The sequence below is a fragment of the Apis mellifera genome, linkage group LG9 (assembly GCF_003254395.2).
Source record: "Apis mellifera strain DH4 linkage group LG9, Amel_HAv3.1, whole genome shotgun sequence".
NCBI classification, from domain to species: domain Eukaryota; kingdom Metazoa; phylum Arthropoda; class Insecta; order Hymenoptera; family Apidae; genus Apis; species Apis mellifera.
This window is the reverse complement of record NC_037646.1, coordinates 7,570,075-7,587,419: the sequence shown is the minus strand read 5'-3', so window position 1 is coordinate 7,587,419 and position 17,345 is coordinate 7,570,075. Positions and strand designations below refer to the sequence as shown.

The 17,345-nt window shown below is 29.7% G+C and overlaps 3 protein-coding genes and 1 long non-coding RNA gene across 5 annotated transcripts; 2 read left to right on the top strand and 2 right to left on the bottom strand.

The window, feature by feature from the left end:
- Positions 1-3,716: 3,716 nt before the first annotated feature.
- On the bottom strand, positions 3,717-7,236 carry LOC724895 (arginine-glutamic acid dipeptide repeats protein). Of its 2 annotated transcripts, XM_001120795.5 has the most exons (5): positions 6,857-7,236; positions 5,982-6,464; positions 4,685-5,023; positions 4,494-4,574; positions 3,717-4,372 (listed from the first exon to the last, which is right to left on the bottom strand). In XM_001120795.5, the coding sequence occupies exons 2-5, from the start codon at positions 6,015-6,017 to the stop codon at positions 4,076-4,078; spliced, it is 753 nt and encodes a 250-aa protein (XP_001120795.1). In that variant the 5' UTR covers positions 6,018-6,464; positions 6,857-7,236; the 3' UTR covers positions 3,717-4,075. The 2 variants fall into 2 exon arrangements, with proteins under 2 accessions (XP_001120795.1, XP_006561761.1); XM_006561698.3 differs by lacking the exon at positions 5,982-6,464.
- On the top strand, positions 7,158-9,270 carry LOC113218989. The gene is made up of 2 exons (XR_003305333.1): positions 7,158-7,274; positions 7,403-9,270. It is a non-coding gene; the product is annotated as an uncharacterized LOC113218989 (long non-coding RNA).
- On the bottom strand, positions 8,854-13,398 carry LOC724937 (zinc finger CCCH domain-containing protein 14). The gene is made up of 7 exons (XM_001120836.5): positions 13,206-13,398; positions 11,111-12,805; positions 10,860-11,013; positions 10,605-10,765; positions 10,209-10,503; positions 9,988-10,117; positions 8,854-9,889 (listed from the first exon to the last, which is right to left on the bottom strand). Exons 1-7 carry the CDS (start codon positions 13,242-13,244, stop codon positions 9,658-9,660), a joined length of 2,706 nt encoding a protein of 901 aa, XP_001120836.2. The 5' UTR covers positions 13,245-13,398; the 3' UTR covers positions 8,854-9,657.
- A 522-nt stretch (positions 13,399-13,920) lies between these two features.
- LOC411340 (short-chain dehydrogenase/reductase family 16C member 6) lies at positions 13,921-15,970 on the top strand. Its single transcript, XM_394814.6, has 7 exons — positions 13,921-14,076; positions 14,146-14,283; positions 14,607-14,801; positions 14,932-15,061; positions 15,218-15,335; positions 15,455-15,580; positions 15,753-15,970. The coding sequence occupies exons 1-7, from the start codon at positions 13,921-13,923 to the stop codon at positions 15,853-15,855; spliced, it is 966 nt and encodes a 321-aa protein (XP_394814.1). The 3' UTR covers positions 15,856-15,970.
- Positions 15,971-17,345: the final 1,375 nt, after the last annotated feature.

Sequence of the window (17,345 nt, the reverse complement as noted above, 5' to 3'; positions counted from 1 at the left end):
TCGGGACAAGCGGTAAAGTATAGATAAATAACAATGGTGCAACACGGTTCTTTTCTTCTTTTCTTCTCTCTCTGTCGTCGTCGGGAAACAACGACGTGGTTTTTTTCCCTTTTCAGGGAAACGAGGAGAGGAAAGGTGGAAATTCTATGTATAGAATTCTTGTTGGACGAAGAAAGAACTTTTTTTTTTTTTTTTTAAAATCGTGATAAAAACTTTTTGATTCTTCTGATCGAGCGAGGAGCGAAATATTTATCGATTCGGTTTACGTTATTAAGAAATAAGGAGAGAGGGATACGAAAAGGGAACAGGGTTTTTTTTACCGCGGATAACAATTAACGGACCAGTAAAATCGACCTTCTTGAAATGCCGATCGGGGAGTTCCTTCCGAGTTCGACAAAGAGGAGCGCACCCCTATTATACGTTGTAAGCCTTACCTTGTCGAATCAATGTGACTTATCGCTAAATAGTAGTCTTACGACGGCGTAGTCTGTCGATCTTTCCGCGAGGAAAGTTTGATCGACTCCACTTCGATTCCGTTCTCTCAACTTTATCGATACTTTATCGATCAATGGATGAAATCTTCTGCGAAACTACGCAGGATTATTTATTAGAGAAAAAGATATAAATTTAATTGGACGAAAGGAAAGAGAGGGAAACATTGGGAAAAATTGAAAGAGAAAATTAATTAATTTCTCTTCGCGAGTATCGATAAAGTTATGGAAACGGATAACGTATTCGAATTAAAGAGTACATTTACGTTTTCTTACTATTATTCTTAGTACTGTATTTACCGTTGTTCGCTATTGTAAAGAGAGAGAGAAAGAGTGTGTGTGTGTGTGTGTGTGTGTGTGTGTGTGTGTGTGTGTGTGTGTGTGTGTGTATAACGAGCAGCCTCGAGGCAAGATCGTTTTAAGATTACGTGACATTTTTATTTTTTATTTTTATTTTTATTTTATTTTTTTTTTTTTTTTGTTTATTTATTAGACTAGCCCACTGTAATCAATTAAACAGACTCAATAATCTATCGATTTTTACCTTAATGATCTTATACGTACGATGAGCATAAAAAAATAGAAGAAGATGCGTTGCGGCCAAGCTGAATGTGAACAACAATCAACGTGAACTTCGAATTTGGATGATGAATTTGTAAAAAGTTGGAAAAATCGGAAAAGGAGAGAGGGAATACGATTTTCGCGTAAACGATAAAAATGATATACGCATATCTGTTGTGTAAAAGATCGATCAGGTGTGTTTATGATTTGATTGAGAAAACGAGAGGAATTGGAAGGATGAACTTTTTGCAATTTTCCTTTTTTTTTTTTTTTTTTGTTCTTTATTTTACACGTTGTTCCAAAATGGGAATGAATGGGAAACGATGGAAAAAATTGCGACGAAGGAAAATTCGTTGTAAGGACGAGGAGGATCTCAAAGTGCCCCAAAGTGCGATGAATATGTTAAACGAAAATGATGTTAAAATGAAATTCACGATGAGACTGTGAAAAATGTTGTGCGTGCAATTGATAAATTCTTTATCCATCCCCCTTTTTTCTTAGAAACTTTTCGTAAATTCCTCTATTCTTCGAAGAACCCTTTGCACCCTTTGATTCCCTCGTTTGTCGATACTTTTTTTATTCTTTTCTTTCTTTTTTTTTTTTTTTTTTTTTTTTCTACGATTTTTATACATCTCCAAAATCTTGTATCTCGAATCAAGTATCGTAAACGATCTAAAAAAATTTTGTACATTTTACATTTTCTAGCAAATTTAAGGATATTGTGATTTTTAAATTCGAAGGAAAAAAAAAAACAAACTTTTTTACGAGATTATTAAAGTATATCTAGAAAATTTATTTACACGTGTAAATTCCAATTCCATTCGCTACATTTCCTCATCTTCTTCACGAATCCACGAGTACGATTTTTACTTTTGTTAGATCCATTTTGTGGAAATGGAAATTATTTTCCACATCCCTTAGACGACGATATTTCATATCGTGATAAATGTTCACGAACGATCGATATTAATCGAAGCATCGTTTAAACATCGATCACGTGCAGACTCGTTAAACTAAATCTCGTTCGATTTTTCTTTAAATCTTATTTTTCTTCCTTTCTTCTTTTTTTTTTTAACATAAATAAATGAAATATATATATATTACAGATTGATAGATTAGTATCAAAGTGTATTATAAGAACGCGAATTAAAAGAAGGGTCAGAAAGGAGAGTAATATTCTTGAAAAAAGAACAGTTCCTTCCACTTCAAACAAAGACAGGTGTCGGAGCGACGAGCTTTTGTTGGCAAACTACACGTGGCCTTAATAGCCTGATAGCTGACACCTTCGTTTTCAAACTTTTGGGATCAACGGTTCGATCCTTTTGTCCTATTGTCAATTTCTAAATTCTTCTCTTTAATAATTTCTCCAATATTACTGTGTGCAGTACAATTGCTAGCACCGCCCCTCAATCGAGCCGGAAAATTACTCAAACCGAAAGGATTGAACGATCAAAGGAATACATTATACATGCAGTTTTATTATCTTTATCCCCCTTTTTTCTCAATATAATGATAATAATAATTCACAAATAGACGAATGTTAGAAAACGAAGGAGGAAGGCTGCGAATCCGTTTGAAAATTTCCGCGAATCGAGATTTATTTTCTATTATTGAATATTGATCATTTTTCCGACGCTGTAGATCAGAGAATTGATCCCAACGTTCGTTTGCAAAGGGAGCTTTCTCTGTCAAACGAACGTGGATATCGTGCCATAGCGTGAATGTGGCTGAAACTATTATTCCCCTCAAGCAAGGGGAATTATGCTCTTTATTCTCACATTTGCAAAACAATGTATTTGCAACGTGTCACAAATTTATACGTTGTCACAATATATATATATATATATATATATATATATATATATATATAGAGTGAAACGGAGAAAAATGTGTTACGTTTTTACAGTGCGCTAGCATTCGATTACGATGAATTTTTATTTAATTGAAAGGGAAATTGGAATGGAATGGGTATGGAATAAAAAAAAAAACGACATATTTAAAAAGTCTCCCATTTTTCTTTTATTTATTACTATTATTATTATAATTATAATTATTATCGGTTTTGAGGGTCAGGGTTCAAATTAATCAATTATTCAATTTTGTTATATAAAATATATTTTTTAACAATGACATCACTTCTTCAAAAAAATGATGTTTACATTGCACGTCAATTAAAATTAGTTTTATATATATATAATAAATGTACAAAAAGGTAAAATACAATGAAAAAAATATTGACGAAATAAAATAATACAATTGGTCACAAAAATATCTGACTGATCGATATAAAATTATTATTACGTATCGCGACGAAAGGGAACTCGAAATTTACTTTTTCTTATTTATTTCTTTTTTTTTTTTTTTTTTAAATACGATATCCGAATTATTATAAAGAAAAGGAAAGAATATAAGGACGCGAGCAGAAAGTCGAATATTTTTTGTACCAAATGTATAAAAGGTATGCATAACATAAAAATGAATTAAATATATTCATATACAATTATTAATTTAGAAATTTTATAATACATTAAAATGAGAATTATATATTAACGTGAATCAACAATACGAGATCATTTTGCCACATTTTTCTTTTCTTTTTTCAATCGATCATTTTATCAATTTACACCGATCTGATTTATTAATTGTAAGAACCGATAGAAATCCTTTTTTTTTTTAACTAATGACTAGTGATAAGTCCTTCGATTCTATGTTCCAAAACAGAGGTGATGATAAAAATTTTTGAAGTGAATGTTTAATTCTCCCCCTTCCTCTTCTCTATTCTATAGAAACAGAAAAAGTGATCTCGCAAAATCTTCAAAAATTAACTATGGTAAAATCACTTTTTTTTTTCTTTTTTTTTTTTTTTTCTTTCATATATAATATATGTTTGTATATATATATATATATAGAGTCAATTATCATTTTGTTTTTTAGATATACGTGTAAAATAGCAAAAAGAAAATGGGATAATCAACATCTTGAACCCTGAGTCTTGAATATCGTAACGTTGTATCACGACAAGTTTAAGTTTTGTTCGCTCGTTTTGTTGTTAAACGTTTATTGGTTGAACATTTTTTTGCTCTCGTGTGTTTCTTCTGAGTCGGTCTAGTTTTCCTCACCCCTTTAGTATTCTTCTTCCCTCTCCTCTTTGGAGGAAGTTTCGCAGCATTTTGCAGGATATTCTCCGTCTTCGATATAGATGACAACTCCGCGGAAATACGACGCATAGTGAAGCGTCTAGGACGGCGGGTACAAGAACGCTTCAATTTTCTTCCGGCTTCGGTCCGTTTCCACACGTAATAAAATTCCACGATGTCCTCCTGAAACAAGGAACAAATTTTTCATTTTCTTTCAAATTTTTCTCACGATCGAAGAGGGAGGAAATTAATGAAATTGAAATAGAGGAGGAAATATTTAAAACGTAATACAAATATAACATACCACATTTTTATGAGGAAGCAGTTTCCGCTGGATAATCCCGAAATTTGACCAGTAAGTTAAAAAGCCCTTTTCAAATGTTTTCTGCAACATAAAATGCGAATATATAATTAATATAATTAAAATATTCGATTTAATGAAAGAAGAGGTATTGCGAAATTAAGGTTTAAATTAAGGAAAGGAATTAAACTTACGATGTCCTGTTGATTCCATTTTTCTACCAATTTTTGTGGCAATTCTTTATTCAATAATTTTTTCAGTGCCACTTCTGGCAGATAATCAGAATCGTGTAGAACATCGGTGATGTATTGCTCCGCATAACCTGAACAGGCGTTTTCCATCGCTTCCTCGTTAGAAATTCCCTGTTTCTCTTGTACAAAAGTCAATACAGATCGCGCCATTACATTATAATCCGAAAACCACGTATCGACTTCTTCGCTCGGGCTCCACAACTTCTCCTCCGGAAAATCGCGATATTCCTTCTCCAAGTCGGTTCGCTCCCGACATTCGGGGATATCTGCCGTATCATACGTCTGAAAATTTAAGACATTAGAAAATCTTTGATTCATGACGATTTAATTTTAAACGGTCTTCCACGCGAGAAAAGCATAATGGATAATTAAACGGATGATGATCCGATGACACTGTCCCAACAATAAGTTAATAATAAATAAATATATTCAGAGAGGTTTCTCCCTTTATATAAATATATTTATATTAATAACGTGAAATTTTCGGCGTATTTTTAATATAATATTTTATCGATACTTTTCAACAAAAGAAAGATCAAACAAATTCACTTGTATTTACAAGGGATACGTTAAGATGCGTTTAGGATGTTAAGATCGGATTTATAAATTTTTTTTTTTTTTTTAAACCTTTTTTTTAACCGTAATATTTCATTTGTTTTTTCATCATCGAATTTATCACACACACACACACACACACATACACATATACACGAATGCACGCACACGTATATACACGTATATAAAATTTAACTGCATTTTTTGATCATATTTTTTCACACTATTATCTTTTATTTCTTATTATATTTTTTTTTATTATATAAATATTTATTATTATTTATTTATTATTATTATTATTATTTATTTATTATTAAATTATTATTAATTATTATAAATTATTGTATTATTATAATTATTATTATTAATTATTAATTATTATTAATTATTATTAAATTACGCGAGAGAGATCAACCTGCACCGGAATCGAACAGAAATAATTCACGATAATTAAAAATTCACGAATAATAATTCACGATAGTTTCTTTCCCCGTGTTGTAAACGATTTAAAATTAAAGAAGAGATAAATTAGACGCGCGAACGCGATGCACGATACGGCTCAACTTCGCGAAAATTATCACGAAATTTATCTATAACCGTGATTGATCCGCGAAATCTTTGCACCGAGAAGTGTATCGAGATTTTAATTAACGAGTTTATTAAGTGAAGTGAATAGGGCACGAACCTTCTCTTCTGGATTAACGTTCTTCCTTTTCCCCATTACGTAGGTTTGATATGTATCTTGATATTACTTGATTTTCGATATTCGAATATCACGACAAATTGGCACGGCACTAGCGAGATCACTATGTGAATCTTCACGATGTGAATCCTAGCACTTGATGCACAAGAATGACCCTTGCATGTCGTGCAAGTCAAAGTACTACCTATTATAAAATAGAGCTGTCCACTACCTGCCGTTGGGGGTAAAGGATCTCTCGGTACGGAAAGGTATGGAAATTAACCACCTCTCCCCAATCCTGTTCGCCGTTTTTCGCATAATTGTCATATTTTTTCTTCCGGGATGGGCGGAAATGGAAAATTCCCATTGCAACAAATCTAACAGTTATTCCGTCCGTCTCGTCTCTTCTTCCATCATCCCGACATCCATTGTTCGTGATATGTACACATGTCGAACGTTTCAATGTTCGAAACGAATCTCTTCTCTCTTTGAAGGCAATTCGTATCGATTAATAGATATCAATATTATTATTATTATTATTATTATTATTATTATTATTATCTAACGATATTAATACGATTAATCGTATTAATTATTAATATAAATCATTAGACCGGGTACGTTACGAATAAAAATGTATCGCGAGATGTTCGTGGAAAGAAATTGAAATCTCTTTTTATTTATTCAAAATCATTTCGATGATCGATTAATACGATAACATCGTGATATTCGTAGAAACGGAAAGGAGAGATTGTGAGAAACGCAAAAACGTAAAAATATTATTCGAGGGATACATATACATAAATATATACACATATATGTATATGTATATATATATATATATATATATATATATATATATATATATATGTACTTACGATTTCTTGAAAAATGGACGAAGCATTGAGAACTTGGAAACGGTCACGTATTCTCAATGGGAAAGTTATCTCGATGAAACGATGGAGATCGCGATTACACCTTTTCGAAGCGAAGGCGAACAGATTAAAACATCGCGTTCGTAATATCATAGGAAATATTAATCGTTTCGAACGTGGTGGGATTTGAAAGCGTGCGTGCAATTTCACGGTACACATCGGGCTGATCCCAGAAGAAAACTGAACGAAACTAGACGGAGAGTTAGAGACACCGTGTCAATCCGTGAGATAAGATAAGCTCGGAGGATACATCCACAACGTCGGGGTATTTTCTGAAATTTTCTTACGCGAGATGTTTATTTATTACGCTCATTCGTATTCGAATTGAAACGATTAATTTATTCCTCGAGGGCATCATCGAGTAAGTATCTGAAAAACTTCGATCCCATTTTCGTTTCGCGATATTTTGATGCTCGGTAATTGGGCAAAGAAAATTTCATTTCGCGGTGACTTTTCAGTGCGAATCTAATCTTTTCATTTTTACCGTAGAAAGATTCTCTTTCGAATCGTTTTCTCAAAAGATTTTCCTCGAGGCGAAGGGAAATCTTTGATCGATGGAACAAGTGGCATTCGTAGAATATCGAAAGCACGATCAATCTGGAGAACAATTAGAAGAGGAAATTTCGATTTGTTCGAAGAAAAAATACGAGACGGAATATTTTCAACGATGCTTTTCTTCCCTTTCTGTTTATCCCTATTTTCAAACGGTACATGCTTCTATGAATCATTTTATTTGCCACTTGACCGTTTAATGATGAGTCATCGACGAGAATATTTGTAAAAGTGTATTCTAACAATTATATATTAAAATTTTCACACTTCCTATTCGTATCTTATCTTTCTTATAAATTTTTATTCGCATTTCTTATTTTTCTCTATCAAATTTTTCTAACTTGTAGAACTATTCGCATTTTTTACTGGTCATCTTAAAAGTTTTTCTAACTTCTATTCTTTTTCTATTCACATTTGTCTCTTCACATTTGTTCCAAAAATAAATAACCATATTTCAATGCCTAACGGATTAGTTCTCCTTCCTGGTATTTTTCATAATAATAAAAAACTTAAAATAATAAAGGTAGAAATATATGTAGCGGTCAATTATTGTTGCTCAGGTAAAGAAAAGTTTGCGGTCGAACGCGAAAGTTTAGCATAAAATAAATGAAGATATGTTGTTCTAAAACTACTGTTAAAACCGACGATAACAATGAATACAATCCACAGTTTTGATATCTAAATTGATGTTCAATCTTGTGTTCAACAATTATTGCGAAAGGGTTCAATATTGAAATAGCATGCGATTAGAAGATAATTTAACATTATTGGCATTATTCGACGATTTTATTGAAATCGATTAACATTTCGATTCGATTGCAAAGATGAAATAAGGAATGTTTTTTTTTTAAGGGAATAGAATTGTTTTTTAAAACTTTACAGATATAACCGTGTATTTATAATCGTTTATACAAGATCGATATATCCTCGTGATACCTAACAGATCGATTTTGAGTGAATTTAATTTTAGTGTAGTAATATAAACAGATAATAAAGTGCTCGAAGCATGACTTCATTTTTTTTTTTTTTATACTATACATATACTCACGTATATATAATAATAATAATAATAATAATATAAATTATAAATTACAAGAAAAGAAGAGTTTTTTTTTTCTTTCTTTTTTTTTTTCTTTTTTTTTTCTCTTTTTTTTTTTCTTCTTTTAATTTCTCAACTCGAATCGAGAGGGAATCTTGTTGATCGAACGAAATCATATTATGACAATTACATTGCACAGCCATTGATTAATAAATAGAGTTTGTATAAATTTGAAATGAAAACAAGAAATATCTCTCTTTGTTCGAAATATAACGCAGAAAATGAAATCATTCACCGTCTTTAACTTATAATATAGGCGTAAAGAATGAACAAAAAAAACACTTGGAAGTTCAACAATCATATTATATATTACTTGTCAAACTCGCATCAATATCGAATCAATATAATGTCTTATTGATATATTTCCTTAAAGCTAGTAAAATGAATAGACGAGCCACGATCCATTCAACTGGATCGGCGAAGTGGTAAAAGATAATGTCCGTATACCCATAGAGCCAGGGCAACGAATAAAATTACAACGCTTTTAATGTATTATTCAACAAATGCAAACCGTTACTCTCTGTGTGAGTCGACGTAATTATATGATACAGATTAAATGGGAGTCGAACGTCGAAAATCCGTCCAAAGTTTGCGATCAAAACGTACACCCGTTCATTTGTACAAAGTAGAATGTTGTATTTTTACTTATCGGCAAGAATACTATCGCTAACAATATGCGAAAGAAAAAAAAAGAAAGAAAGAAAGATATTACATTAGTAAGAAAATATGTTTGATCGTAGTAGATAAAAGTTATGCTAGTGAAAATTCTACAATTGCAAAGTGCGATTACAAAGTGTACAATAAATGAAAACTATAGATCTACAAACTGTATAAGATCTTTAGTAAATAAAAAGCAAGAATCGTTAATATTTTATAATCGTTAATTAGATTATAATTACATATTGATAACGCACCTATAACGTAATATTGGCAGTATTAATCTACTACTATATATTATTGCTACTTTCGTCACATGTTTCGATTATCGTTACTAAAAATCGAATAAATCGCGACAGTATTCTTGTCAATGTGCATGACGATTTTAACGCTAAAGGAAAAGGAAATTTGTACATTGTTTGTACAATAGTGTGACTCAATCTCGCCTGCGCCACGTAAACTTCGCCCTTTGACTAGACGCCTCCGCGGCAACTGGCATCGGCATCGGGTGAGAATATGGACACGCTGGTTTGGTGCAGAATGGATGATACTTGCACTGTTGGGCAGGATGAGAGAATACGCATCCCAGTTTTGTGCAGGACAAGCCGAATTTGCATTTGGGATGTTTGTAAGCACACTTGTCTCCAAATTTACACGCAGGGAATACACTATAATAGGGGGAATAGATAAGTAATAATAGTTAAAAAAGGCTGACTATTGTGAACGAATAGCGAATTAAAAAAAAAAAATTAAATAAGATAATAACCTGCACATAACAAGAGGATGAAGATACGCGCACTTATTTCCTAATGTACAATTTGGCCAGTATCTACATTTTTCTTTTGACTTATCTATCACCGTCACCGTATTCTCTGTTAGTGGTTTTTTATCTAAACCTGGATACAGAAAACAACACGTTGTAATATAATTGTATTTATATTGTAGAATTTTTTATAGGACGTTAATTATTAAAACTATATTATTTACGTTTTGTTAATAACGGGTTTGTTAATAATGTGCTAGACTTTAAATCCGTGGGACTTGGTGAATGGGACCTATTATAAATAATTGGACTTAATTTTCTCCTCTTTTTTGGTATCTCCTCGGTATTCTCTACGTTTTCCGTGTTACAATTTTCATTATTTTCTTCACTTCTTTCTTTTACACTTAAATCACCATCGGTTTCCATTTCGGACACGTGAAAAACAGAAGTTTCCGATTCATTCTGTGCGTATATGTCATTTTGAATTGTTGATAGTGCAAGCTCGTCATCTTCATTCACCTGTAAATATATAGATAAATATGTTATTCGAATTAATATTAATCGATGTAAATTAAAAATTAAAAGAAACAGAGTAAATATATATTTTCGTTAATAACTACCTCCATTTCCAGTCGTTCATCGTCGTCAGATGTATTTTTTTCTTTCATTAAATTATTATTATATCCATTAAGTGTAACTAAAAATTTTTGGTTATCGTCGCTCCTTTGGAATAAAGACATTACGACACCCATGTGTTCCTCGGTAACTGGTTGCGGTACATCTATAGACCGTACAATACTAAATATATTAGAGAAACAATTTTAAGTATTATATATATCTCCAAAAAAGAAGAAGAATAATAAAAATATACTCACAAGGTTTTGATTTCGATTCTGAAACATCTGTGTTTAATTCTACTTGTATTTTTTCCATAACTAATCGCTTATTAGAATTCAGGTGTACTGATAAATTTTGACCTACGTCTCGTACAGTAGTTGGTTTAAGATGTTTCAAAGTCTGCTTCTTCTCCTGCGAAAATTTTTTTATATAAAAAAACATTTTTGAATTAAAAAAAGGAACCAAATTGAAATCTGTGACATTAATATTTATTACATTTTATACACACCAGTAAGGATGGCTCTGGATTTTTTTGCATAACAACAGATTGATTTGCCTCTGCAACCGCTCTTAATAAAAGTGATTGCGTAGCACGTTTTTGAGCCGGTTGTAAAGGTTTCAATGGTCTTGGAGTTACAATTACTTTGCTTAATATTTTAGTTTCCTCGACTTCCTCTTCTGCATCGCTGCATTTATTCCCTTTTTCTAATGGTTTCAATCGTTTTCTTTCAGTCTTATTTGATGCAGATTTATTTACAGCTATAATGTGGGATTTAATAGGTCCAGAAACACCTATAGATTGCGTGTCATCATCCAATTCCTCCTCTGCACCCAAATTAAGATAATCATCATCCTCGCTACTTTGAGAACGTCTAATCGATGAATTAAAACCACTTTTAATATTTGGTGGTTTAAAATTGTTTTTCAATGGTCCCAATCTCTCCTTTATATTTTTATTATTAGTCAAAGTATCGCGATCTTGTTCTAAAGGCTTGCTTTTAAATTCTATAGACTCTTTATTTCCTAATAATTTGGACGATTTATTAGTATTCGCAATACCTAATCGATCTTTAATCGTACCCATCGATTTTTCTGTTGGTTTCGGTTTTAAATTAGAATTTGCTTTCTCTCTTAACTCTACATTTTTGGGTACTTTTGAATTACCCAATCGACTTTTAATATTATTAATTTTATCAGATTCGTTTATTTCACGATTTCTATTTGTACGATCTTCCATATCAAAAATTCTCCCTCTTGGAAAATTGTTATTTCGATTATTGTCCAATCGATATTTTTCAGGACGTTTTTCGTTTTGTCTATATCGACTTTCAGTATCTATTTTTTCTCTGTGTACTTCAAATTTTTTTCTGGGCGATACCATACCCAAGCGATTTTTTACAGACACAACAGATGTAACTTTTGGTTTATTAATGCAAGACTTCAATTTTTTCGCATTATCTTCTGTCGTACTTTCTGCATCTTCCTGGATTTTTGATCTTTTTGTCTCATTCTGTTTTTTCTCAGAACCATCTCTATAATTATTTGTTGTATCCAATGGTCTTTTTAAATTTTTGGATAATGAATCATCGAGTTTTGTTTCAACATGAGAATCTTTAGTTTTATTATTGGAAGTTTCAAAAGGTGATAATTCTTTATTCGTATTTGCATTTTGCATTTCATTTCTTTTGGAAACAGGTTGTTGAGAAATATTGTGATTCGATGTATTCTCATCTGATTTACTATCATGATTAATATTTTTTATAGATTTATCTACAATTTTATTTTGACTTGTATCCAATTTTTGACTAGATATTGTTGGTTTTATGGTTTGTTTATGGAATGACTTATCATCTTTCATATTTTTATTGGAAGATTTTTCAATAGTTTGATTAGCAGCTTGATCTTCCAAAAAAGAAGTTGTCGATGTCTTTCTCTTTTTCCTTTCTTCCTCTTGTTTTACAACAACTGTAGGTACAAATTCTCTCAATGATTTTTTCTTGGCTACAGTGACTTTCTGTAACTTTTTCAACACTTGGTCATGTAACCAATCAACGAATGGTGTTGTGCAATTTTCCAGAAACAAATATAAATCTTCATGCATTTGTTGGCGAGACTTTTTATTTACAACCATTACTAAAATATAATCTGGTAGTTCTTCATCATATCTTATTCCTAACTCCAACAATTTAGCACGAATAGCACTCTGAAAAAAATGAGTAACAAATATTTATTATGAAATTTGTGATATACATAAATTGTAATGTGCATCTTTATAATTTTAAATTATTCTTAGCAATTTATAAAAGTAAAATAGATTTATTCTTCCCGATTCTTGCTTTTTTCGACTTTTATATCCATATAAGATATCATATACGTTTAATCAAACGACATATCGAAACTTACAATTTTATCACTTTCAAAAACTCAAATAATTATATTGCGTAAATTGTTAAAAATCAAATAATACTGTCGTATAATTATAAATTATTAAATCGAAATTTGCTAATAATTCTTTAATTTTCTGCATCAGAAATTATTGAACACAACTATACGATTGGAAGAGTGTAAGTACAGTCAAGTAAAAGTATAAATGCTTCACTTACCCGCAATTGATTCGTAACTTCTATTCCGCGAATGTCCATGATGTTGATCACATTTAACGAGTGGAACGAGTGGAAAAAGAAAACTGTTGTCGAGTCACAAAATCGACGATATTATCACGGCTATTAAGGAATAAAAACATTCTCCGCCATGAAGAATCAGAATGCTTCTTTCCATAGAACAGATATTCAATCTAAATAGGAAACTCTATAGCACGTTCCAAATAAATTCAAGAAATTATTATTTGTTCTTAATCTTTTTATTGCTTAATTGATAATAAATCCGATATTCAACATGTCATTTATTACGTATGTTTACATTATTTAGAATTAAAGTAATTTTCATGGATTGAGGAATGAGTAGTTTACAATTTCGTTTCTCTTATGGCATATATACAAAGTCGATAAAACGCATCTATGTTTTATTCGTTTTATGACATTACTTACCGGGAAAATATAAATTGAACATATATTTATACAAAAACCAATAATTATTTTATTAATTTGGCTAACTTCAATGGTATATTTACTTTGAATTGTTTTTTATTAAGTTCGAATAACAAGAAATATAAAAATATCTTATTACACACATTTTCAAAGTGAAAAAAATATGTAAAGTTTTTGACGTTGATTAATTGAAACAAAAGCTATTCTATGACTAATATCCGTTATTGAAGATTACTCAAACAATTCAAACAATTTTGAAAAAAAAATCAAGATGTCAAGTATAAAGAATGTTTTCACCTTCTCTCATTTACATTTACTGTATGATCTTTTTGTTTTATCTATGAAGATAACTTTTGCCATGACCGTAGCTGCTTTTAAAATGGTTATACCTCCTCGAGCAAAAAATTTAATAGGAGAAACTGTGTTGGTAAATGAATAAATTATCCATAATATAATTTCAATATTTTATTTCTATCTTCTATGTAATTCTATTAAGATAACTGGCGCTGGACATGGAATTGGTCGTGAATTGGCTATTCAATTAGCTTCTTTAGGTTGTATAATTGTTTGTTGGGACATAGATACAGAAGCAAATCGATCGACTATAAGCATGGTGTCAAAAAATGGCGGCGAAGTAAGAAACGAAAGATTATTTTAAAATAATTTTAGAAAAGCAATAAAATATAAAATTCTCTGATAATGAGATGAAAATGAGATTGTATAAATGCAAAATATAGATATACCTATTAACTTTTTATTCTTACTCTTGCTTATTTTTAAAATTTTTCAAATATATCAGCAATCAGAGATTAATTTTAATTTTCAATTTTTACGATCTTAAAAATATTTTTAATATTTTTTGATATTCATGAAAATGATCAAATCATGTTAATTATGTTTGAAATATTTTTACTTAATTTTGAATTTTTACAATTTTAATAAAAAGGAATTACTTAGGCTTATGGTTTTGTGGTCGATGTATCGAAGAGATTAGAAGTCAGAGAGGCCGCGAGATTAATGAGAAAAGTAGGTGTGCCAGAAGTATCGATCCTGATTAATAATGCTGCTGTATTATATCATCGTCCTTTTCTGAATCAAGAATCGGATCTTGTTGAGAAGACGTTTAATGTTAATGTTTTATCAAACTTTTGGGTGTGTTCAAATATCCATGTTCATTTGTCAAATATCAAGTTTAAAAATTCAAGAATTCTTACTGACAGCACTAATCATAATGTGAATGTGTTAGAAAAACACTCATTTGAATTATTAATTTTTTCTACAGACTATAGAAACCTTTTTACCAAGTATGATACAAAATGGAAAAGGACATATAGTTTGCGTATGCAGCATGTGTGGTATATACGGGGTGTCCCAAAAAGTAGCGTACTGTTCCTCGAAATTTGCAATGAGAGGTTGAGAGAAATTTTCGCAAATTAACAATCTTTGAATCGACTTTTCCATTCAGAAGATTGTTATTATAGAATTTAAATTTTAAAAGAAAATAATTATTCACATCATATCAATTTTTATTTTAAAGAATACGAATTTAATAAATAAATCTTTAACAGGATTGATGGATGCTCTTCACGAGGAATTACGATTGGACCCCAAGTTTAATAATATAAGATTTACAACTATTTATCCATTTTACGTAGATACTGGATTAGCCAGGGATCCAAAATATAGGTACAGTGGGACTTAGTTTAAAAAATTACAAATTTTTCTTTTTTCAAAGTTCAATTTTACTTATGATTTTCTTTTAAATTAATCTATCTTAATATATTTTATTAATTAATCTCTTTTAGGTTCCCTTACATATTTGGTGTGATATCACCAGAATATGCAGCAAAAGAGATAATCAAAGCATTCAGAAGAAATTATACCGAATATTCCATTCCCAGATGTCTTTTTACCTTAAATTCTATCAATAGGTATATTATTTTCTTCTTTCCTTCTCACCATGTATACAAATAGATTAAAAACAATTTCAATTTTAATTCTAAAGCAAAAATAATAAATACATGATTATTTCCTTTATAATAAAATTTCCTTTATAATATTTTCATAATCATAAAGTTTTAATGCTGCGTTTATGGCTTTCAGAATAGTCCCTGAAACTGTGATGAGGTTGATCCTTGACTTCCTCGCTGACGTGGATCGGAAACGTCAAGAAAAACTTGCAATTTGTGAAACTAACACATCTTAAAGAATAATGATCAATTGTATAAACTGATATTATGTTTTATTAATTATACGTTCATATATTTCCATTTTATTATGGCATTACGCAATTTAAAAACGTAAAACATAATAAATTCAAGATCGATGATTAAACATTGTTTTTGTTAACAAAAACCTTGATACAATAGCATAATTTTTATTTACTTTGTTTTTGTTTAACCGTAATCTGAATTTTTTTCAAGTAGAAACAAAAATTTTTCGTTTCGAATACGTTGAAAAGAATTTCTGTTAATTATAATAATAAAAATCACAATTAATGACAGATAAATGACTCTTATGTAAATAATAGTATAGGATTTCATGCCATTTATAATAATTCAATTTGTGATAATTCAATTTCACAGAAGATAAATTGATCAACTTCATCAAAATTAATCATCTGGTATATAAAAAATTAAATATCGATACTTGTTTTTGTCACTATAGACTATAAATTTCACTAAAAGATTAAATTTCTTAAAAAATGTAGAAATAAAAATAGAATAAATTTAAAAAAAAATGAAGAAAACATATCAGAAAATTAAAATAACAATATTTCAATCATCAAAGATTTTTCAAATTTAATTTTCATTTTTTACAATTAATAATAAATTTTTTAAGAAAAATAACTTATATCGTGTGTGAGAAAAGAAACAAAATCTAATTTATAAAATTAACATTTATAACGATTATTTTTTTATCTATTTTTTTATATATTTATATTTTGAATTTTAAGAGCTTCTTCATTTATTACATATGATATTATAGGATTATAAGCGAATTACAGAATTTATTATAGCATTTATTATAATGATCTTTTCTTTAAAATATGCATATCCATATTCCAAATTAATTAAGTTTAATTGCTCATTTGAATACAAATAAAAAGTTAGAAAAACTTTTTTTAAATAATAAAAATAAATATAGAAATTCAATTAAAATCTGTTTTATTACATAAATAGTTATTACATAAATATTATCTCTGTGGAAAATAATTAAAATGTTATTATACAAAAAGAAAGAAAAAACTTAGTGAATCATCATCATCATCATCATCACAAACATCTTTCTCGATCGTACATGTATTTTATTTTAATTGTATATTATATTTTAAGAAAAAAATTTATTGAATAATCTTTCTTGATTGATCGAAGTAAATCATTTTCTTTTTCTTCTTTTTATTCATTTAGACTTTTAAAATATGTTTTTTTTTTTTCTTATATGCGTCATTTCTTCTTCTTTTAATAACCATTCATCCATATGGTTTTTTTCCGATCATAGTTCACGATTTTGAAATTAATTTTAAAAAAATAACTCAAAGTATTACATCATTATTAATTTCTTTCTTTCTTTCTTTGTTTCTTTCTTTCTTTCCTTTTTTTATTTTCTTTTTTTTTTTTTTTATTTTACAATTACACTTTCGAAATTCATCTCTGTGATTTCGAATAAATTATAATCATTAAATTTAAATATCAC